This window comes from Montipora capricornis, chromosome 3 (assembly GCF_036669925.1).
Source record: "Montipora capricornis isolate CH-2021 chromosome 3, ASM3666992v2, whole genome shotgun sequence".
NCBI lineage: Eukaryota > Metazoa > Cnidaria > Anthozoa > Scleractinia > Acroporidae > Montipora > Montipora capricornis.
Window position 1 is genome coordinate 110,001 of NC_090885.1, and position 8,565 is coordinate 118,565.

General features: G+C 40.9%; 1 protein-coding gene across 1 annotated transcript in view; it reads right to left on the reverse strand.

Annotated features, from left to right (window-relative positions):
* LOC138041045 (zinc metalloproteinase nas-13-like) overlaps nt 1–5,626 on the reverse strand; it is a 12,057-nt gene extending 6,431 nt beyond the window's left edge. Inside the window, exons 1-4 of the mRNA XM_068886821.1 lie at nt 5,234–5,626; nt 4,453–4,620; nt 3,333–3,401; nt 1,680–1,922 (exon numbers count right to left, since the gene is read on the reverse strand). Coding sequence (XP_068742922.1) covers nt 1,680–1,922; nt 3,333–3,401; nt 4,453–4,620; nt 5,234–5,297 — 544 coding nt within the window. The 5' untranslated portion in view covers nt 5,298–5,626. The remainder of the gene's footprint in view (nt 1–1,679; nt 1,923–3,332; nt 3,402–4,452; nt 4,621–5,233) is intronic.
* Nucleotides 5,627–8,565: the final 2,939 nt, after the last annotated feature.

Sequence of the window (8,565 nt, forward strand, 5' to 3'; positions counted from 1 at the left end):
ACTATAACCAAACTTTCTATAAGACGGACACCTCCATAAGACGGACAACGGACACTTGTGAGGTGCTGAATGTGACCGCAAATTACAATTTCGGGAAGAAAAATTCTTGTACGTGACTCTTTTAACACCAGAGGTTTAATTGACTTCTCTTATCTTGTCATAGTACAAGTTAAAATTAAATCAGTCATTGTCCCATTCAAAAAATAACTTGGAGGTGACAACCGAATTGTATTGTAATCTAAAACAGGTAGGTTTCGTTCAAGCAAATAACTTAAAACAAACTTTAAACAGACGCGTATTCACTGTGCACAGGTTCAGCATTATTATCTTAAATTTCCTGGGGTCATGCTAAGTCGACTCTCTATAAGCCGGACACCTCTCTAAGACGGACAGCTGAGGCCAGTCCTGATGGTGTCCGTCTTAGAGAGAGTTGACTGTATAGACGGGTTCACGCTCTTGAGTGCATCATGGGTAATCAGGGCAAGATGGAGACAAATTCAAAGGTTTGTAAGGAAGTTCAAGGGGATGAGAAGTATTCACGACATGCAATTTTGGGTTTTTTATTTTACAAAAGATAAGATAAGCGCTCAAAGGTGTGGAAGAATAAATTTGGAGAGAATGGCTATTGTAGATATTATTTAATTAAAAAGAGTTTCTGCCATACATTTCCTGTAATTCCAAAGGAACTGAAATTACAGAGAATGAATGGAAACAAAAAAAAGCAATCTTTAGGAATTACAAAGAACCGATACCAAGTCTAGTTCATCTCATTTGTGAATATGAACTTATTTGTTTGGTTTATGAAGGCGAAAGTCTATAAAGTAGAGTCATGTACAGTATACTTTGCTTTGAATTTCCCGCCATGTTGCCCTTATTACCCATGATGCAATCAAGAGCGTAAACTCGTCTATTTCGGAGCGACCTTTTCCTTGGCTTTGTCCTAGCTTAGATTTCCTCAAGTAATGGATTTTCTCTGGGAACTTCGGTTTATCTGTCATACTAAAAACCAACAACTGACTTGATTTTTGAAGTGTCCTTAATCCATATTTTCACCACGTTGTACTGACGGAGCAAAAACTTTACCGCGCAAAACCCGTTTTAAATCTTTTGAAAAACGAAGCGGGAAAAAAGGGGTAGTGTCACGCTATTTTAGTCAAACTTCAAACCACTAAAAGACGTCTTTGCATCAATGAAAACCAAAAAATAATGCTGTAGTTTTGTTGCCAATGACCACTGAAGTGAACTGAAGCTATTCTTTGTTGTTTGCAGCCAAGGATGGAGAGGATGGAAAATGAATGGAATCTTGAAAAAACAAGCCAGTTTTTTCAAGTTTGGCGACATTGTCTTCAGAAAGGCACCAAAAATTAAATGCGAATAGCTCTCTGTGCTTTAAATGTATTTCATATCTTGTCCGTGTGCTGTCAGGAATGTTGCATGTGTGAGATAAAGTACTAATTTACATTTTTGCCCATTTTTGACCTAAAAACATCAAATTAGGCATGACAGTACCCTTTCATCCATATTTTCACCACTTTGTACTGACAGACCAAAGACTTTACAGCGCAAAACCCATTTTAAATCTTTTGAAAAACGAGGCAGTGATTAACGTATCAAACTAAATGCAGTTTTCCGTTAACACCATCATTCACGTACTTGGGGGCATTCATTTGCATACTTACTGTTAGATCTGGTGATTACATAAGGCACCTCTCTCCATCCATTCCTGCCAATGGGCCATCGCAGGTCACTTCCTTTATTTGTCCTCATGATGGCCCTTTTGGGTCTCTCCTGCGACTTCGCACCCCACCCCTGAGGTAACAGACGACTTGGATCGTCACCAGGCACTAAAAGCCCACGGTATCTCAGGTATTCGCGGATTTTTCCCGTCATGATAATGTCACCTTGGAACAGAAAGACACCGTCTGCAAAGAAAAAAAGAACAACGCAATGAGGACATCTTTTCACTTAAACCAGATATGAGGTTAATAAGCATTAGGAAAGTTTTATGATGACGTGAAAAGTGCCGCTAGGTGGTTTCGTTTGACTGGCCGCACCGTGGGATCAGATTTTTATCATCGTAATGCATCAACAGAAAATAACACTGTTCATTAGCTGTCATTTCAAATGCCACGAATTCGAACTTTGTTTTACACCATGATAATCAATGAATAGTCAGTTAAGGAAAGCTCTTCACCAATTATTATTATTTAAAAACGACGACGGCTACGACTACAACAACGCCACAAAGCAATAATATCATTGGTTAAGGGCCCACAGACGGATTTTTCGCGCGTTGCTAAGGAAGTGAAATGTTACTTGCGGTAAGTGACGTCATCATATCATGAACTGACAAGAAAACCCACTCACTAGCAAAAGTCACCGCACAAACTGTTGTTTCCATCGAAGGTTTTTCCTTGCCCTTCCTTGCGCTCGATCTCAGAACAACTGAGCATGCGTAAACGAACTGACTTCCGGTTTGAGAAAAAGCTAAATTTCCGGCAGTCTTTAAATTGAATTAATTTTTTTTTTACATGGCACGTTTCACCCCCAAATACAGAATATAGCAAAGCATTGATTTTTTCAAATCATCTTTTTTGAAAAAGGTATCGGTATTTCAGTATCGTTTATGTCTTTAAAAAGAACATTTTTCAAAATAGAAAGAAAACCATGCTTGGCTGGATGCAAAAACGAATACAAATTATCAAACCATCGATTAAATACCCAAATTGCGTAGCACGGAGACAAATTTAGAGTTTTCTTTTATTGTTCACGTGACCATGGGCGTGGCATGATGACGTCATATTTAGGGTCATTGGCTTACAAAAGTTGGAAACTGACTAAAATAATGCCAAATTCTCTCAAATTACTTAACCATTACATCCTTAGCAACGCACCCCAAAAAATACGTCGGTGGGCCCTTAAAAGAGCATAAATAATCGTGCTGCACGTGCAAGTATATTAGCGGTCCTCATAAAGACGACGTAAACTCACTAAATTTGAGGTTTTGACGACAACGTAAGCATGCAACATAGAATCTTTCATTCTCTATTTTAACTTTAAAACCGCTCGTACCAATTTTATTTTTAGGATACTTCGCCCACATTGTAGGACGTGAACGAGACTGAATAATCGCGAAAGACTTATGATAGGGCCAAGTTATATTTTGAAGTTACGTTTTCGTCGACCGTCGCCATTGTAGATCTTAAATTCCCTAATAGCAGGTCAAACCAAGGTACTTAATAGCTTAAAGCGTTCATTTAGTTTTGAGAAGGAACTCTTCAAGCAGACCAATGATATCTCAAACCATCCGGGATATTGTTTGAGTTACCTACCTCTTGAACGGCCATTCTGTCCCGTTGCGTTAAGAATGGTGTCAAATATAGGATTCAGAGTCTGTTTTGCTACGATTAAAGGAAACAAAACCAATCAAAAAATAGTAAAAAGAAATAAGACAAATAATGATAATACTTAAAAGAATACTCGAGCAGCACACGGCACATATTGCTTTCTTTCTTTGCACTGAGACGTTTCACTAAATGATCTGCGAGGGGATGGAAAACGACACTCTTATGGTCCAGTTTTGACGTCTCAAAATACTCTGGCTACTCAAGAAATACTAGTGGATTTGATGGAGGTGCTGGATTGCACCGCCGACTGCTGTTTCACAGGATTAAAAAGAAGTTCAGTGATATGGGCTGTCCACGCCGTGGACTATTGAAGATTCGTTAATGTGGATTTCCAATATCTTTTCTGTAACGACACTTTCTAGTATCTTCCCATTACTTTCGACACTTTCTAGCTTCCCATTACAGTTCATAGATAGTAGACTGGAGAGAAGAGACGAGAATCTAATTTCGTTGGACTGCATTCAGTGGGAGATTTAATTCAGATGAGCAATTTCCTAGACGTGCTACTTACTTTACATCGTTTAATTTAGCAACGTTATAATTACTGAGCTAAGTCCTTGTCTTTGAGTGAAAGAAAAAAGGTGATTTTGAAGACCAGAGTTATACAAAATGAAAGTTTCCAAGCCTAATCCAAGACTTGTGTATTGGGAGGTCCGCGCGAACCTTTGCTTGTCCGGCGACTACAACAACCAACCGTTGTCGTGAGTTCTGTGACAATTAGTACCTGGCTTTATGATCACATAGCTCGAACAGAGCTGAAGTACAAAAACCGTCATTACGCAACTCCCTAAGTATGTTATTGCAACCGCCTTTCATGGAACTAATATGGTAGTCTTTTGCATGGCTTCATGCAAATTCGATTACGTTTTCAACTGTGTTTAAACAATTACGTTTAGATATAAAAAGTGCATGGCAACGCGGTGGGATTGTGTGGAGTGGACAAATGGAACACTCGCAAAGTCGTTTTCTTCCCTCCCTCCTTTCGACTGTTTGTGTCCTCGAGACCCGCAGCGAGGCCTACTTCAAAACAGCGACAACAACCTACCACAATATCCCCACTGCCTGTGCTTGTCGAAATCTTCGTTCAATGAGCACCACTCCTTCCCACTGTTGGAATCTTGTGTGGTACAGTCGTAGTAGGTTTCTCCCCGATAAGTGAAGGGAAACACACAACATTCTCCTTTTGTTGTGTTTCTGGTGTCGCAGACGTCCCCTGCAAAACCAATTGGAACAGAATCTCTTAATTTCTATAACTGTACTGGATATTTCCTTTCCGAAATTTATGGTTGTTAGTCTATTATTTAAAAGTTCGCCATCCCACGCTTCGCCACGATATTTAAAAACAAAACGTTCAAAAGTGATCAGTCGTAAAATCGCATTTCAATTTCAACAAAGGTTCATAACTACAAAAATTTGGTTTTATCAACGGAGTTGATAATGTAAATTGGCCACCGTACAGAGATTCTAAAAGCTGACGTTTCGAGCGTTAGCCCTTCGTCAGAGCGAATCCTACAGTTCGCGTTTATTTAATAGTAAGTTGAAAGGGCCCAAAAAACAATTCCTTTTCCCATGCGAGAATTCGTGAAAGTTTGGGCTTGAGTACGAGAACTAGCCCTGTTGGGAAACAAGATTGACCACGCCACTTTCAACTATGTTTTGACAACATTAACTTCAACTCGTTTTCATTTGCAATTAACATCCTTACAACTCAAAATTGAAAACTTTTCTTTCCGTCGAAAAGGTGAAAGGTTCAGTTTATAATTATTGAGCTTCTGCTGAATGATGCCCTTAGCGCACAAAAAATCAAGTCAAAACACAGCATTTACCTTGGGAATCAATGGGCGGTGGCTGAAGTGCAACCAGTACAAATGCAATTGGAAACAGTGGCATTTTACTGGAAAGTCCTCGGAAGTCCTTGCCGGATTGATCTTGAGCTCGTATATATATTAGTGAGAGAGGCTGCAACTATAAAGCAAGGCTTTTATAACCAGAAAATAAGCCAAGTAGATGTAATCAAAATAAGGCGTTTCCTTGTCTCGTACGTGTGAACTATTTCTCAATATTTCAGATGTCGTACGTAAAAACAGCAGGATAGAGATATCAGATTTCCGTCACCTCGTTCTTTTGTGTCCTGCATGGACTTACGATTTCCTGGCCCAGCTTTTGTTACAAACTACATGCCGCTGTATTACATCTGTCATCTAGCAACTATCATCCACTTTGTTTTTCGGCCCTTTTCGCCTGCTTAACGTCGCCATTTTTTTCCCTGAAATTCATACAATTTGACTCTTCCGTGCGTAAGTGCCAAAAGCTCAGCAGGAAATGAGCGCGGTGAATCATCTTCATTCCAGAAATTGAGTGCCACAACACACAACAATTTCTTTTTTCTTTAGTGACGGGGCGTAACTTAAAAACTGCAAAACGACTTTCAAACGAGAACAGTATACCGTCCTTATTTGTCCCGAAGTCCATAGAGAGCAGAGTCCAATTTCTATTTTTTTGTCACACGATCGTCTTTAATTCGTTTTCTACATGCAGCTTTCTTCACTCACACAATCCATTTTTTTTCCAGTTGCAACTGCACACTTTCCCACTTGAAAGCATTTTGTTTCAAGAACTCGGTTTTCGCATTCTCTAGAGGGTACCAGGTCGCGTCCCTCGCGAAAGTTCGCGAAACAGCAAACATGATCGAAGTAGGACTTGAAGATGCGTAGGAGGCTACAAGGTTGTGTCGAATTTGAGAGGCGTACGCGAACAGCGGATTGCGCAACATGCCTGCTTCAGCTAAGCGGGTTGAAAAAGAAAGTTGATGTGTGAAGAATAACAACTAAGTCATCCCCACAATCTCTAATTTATTCAGTCCAACCTTTCCTCTTCATGAACTCTCCGTAATGGACTGAATTCTTCCGATACCGAAAAAATGTTCGTTTTTCCCTTACGGAGAATTAAGACCGTGGCTCGTGTGTAAGGGAAGAGACGCGAAGACTGGCGAAGAGGCCAGTTCCTTCATTCGCGATTCTCACAATAACGTACCCTGAACTTTAGCAGGACTGCTTTAGGAGCCTCCGCCGTTACGGAGTTTAAAAACATTTATAAAACCAGCGACAGCATTAACGGCACAAAGCAATTATTTAATTGGTTTTAAGATGAAAATAATCGTGCTTTACGTGCGCCACGCACCATATCCACATTTCTTTCCGTTCTCTTCATCATCGAAATCTAAGACTGCAACAGTAACATGATTGGTTAAAAGAGGAAAAAAATCGTGCTGCACGTGTGGCACGCATTTCAGCTCACATTTTTGAGAAATTTGAGGTTTTAACGAAAACACGAGCATAAAAATGTGGAACTTTTCAGGCGCTGTTACAATGTGAAATGTTTCGTGCAACTTGTCTCGCAACGTTTTTCCGACATTGTGGCGAGACAAGTTGCACGAAATATTTCACAGTGTAACATACCCTACAACCAGGGGCACCCAACGTCAATTTTCGGAAAAGATCTGTTCGGAAGACGATTTGAACATTCGGAACATCTGTTGTAAAATTTCTTGCTTGCCTGCCTCTCCTAAGATTTTCAAACATCTTTAAGTGGTTTTGAACTATATTCTCGTCGGGTGCCCCTGTGCAACGGCCAAAATCGTTGAGAGACAAGTTGCAAGAGCCATTGCCGAAAGTAGAATTAGGTTCTACTTTTCGTGCAACTTGTCTCGCAACGATTTTGGCCGTTGCAGGGACACTGTGAAATGTTTCGTGCAACTTGTCTCGCCACAATGTCGCAGAGCCTTTATTCTCTATTCTTACTCTGTCAGAACCGCTCGTACCGAATTTATTTCTAGCCGGGATACTTTGTTGACATTGTACGATGTTAAGTCTCCAAAATGCGGATTTTACACGATTTTGCAAAGGAAGGTGGGACCATTAGGAAATTCTTAAAAATGGCTGATTTTGAAGGCAAACTTCTAAGACCGAAAAAAAACTAGGAAATAGAAGTCGCCCCGTGCCCTGATTAGTATGCAGTGAAAGCTCAAGGACTGCAGAAGATCTCTTTTCAAAAAAAGCAGTTTGGAAGAGTGTGGCAAGTGCGGATTGTTTGCGGATTTGCTAATGCTTTCCTTAGAATAGCGCAAAGTGAGGGCTATTTTGTCGTCGTAATGTTTGAACGTTTTATTGCTACGCTCCCTAATATGGTTCGATATCAACAGGCAACGTTCCGTGGCAAACTCCAGAACTGAATTACAGATCAGTTGTTTGCTCAGCGCTGTTACAGGGTAGCAGCGACCCCGTAAGGCCGCGTATGAACCCTGCATTTGAGGAAAAGCTGCCTCCACGCAACTTAGGCAGTTGTAATTTCAAGACAGTAGAGATAGTCATTCGGCATCCAACAAGGAGCGCTTATCAACGACAACAGGAGAAGAAAATATTTCCCCGGGCAATGATACAAAACTAAGCGAACCCCAGAGTAAAGGTCTAGCACATTAAGAGTTCCAACAGTAGAGACAACAAACACCGCTCGCCGTGCTTTAGTTGAGTCACATTTCTTGCATGTTGCGTTACACGTCGGCGTGACAAGTAGTGTCACAGTTTGTGACTTTCAATTCAGCGATGAAAGGGCTTGAATAAACTTGTGCATTGGTGCTGAAAGTCCACTGTAATTCGCCACACGGAGAGAGCAGTACACGTTGTTGTCATGGGAACCAAATACAACGTGTCCAGAACAGAGTGAATGACAATCCGACTCCATGAAAGTGGGAGAGCAAAAAATTGGAGCACGAGTTTCAAACTTCCATAAGCTCTTTCCTCCATAATCAAAACACTAAATACATCCATCCAAGCATGCACAAGCAATTCCCGTCGGCAACAACAGCAATGATGCAAAGATGGGTTTGGGACACTGCGCCTCCAAACGATTGCATGCTCAATGGTATGAATTGCAAGAACACGCCGGACAGTGTTGCAATGAAGACCAAATGCAAGTCACTGCTGCTGCATGGGGAACTGAAGCAAGATCCCCCACCACAATGTATAGCATTATGCATTCTTGTTTATCACATCAAGCCCATACATGCTGATCATGTGACCCGCACCAGGCCACCCCTGTCTGTGGGTCGACGCACGGAGAGCTTTTCACAGCTGCACCAGTTTGAAATGTCCAATGAGTT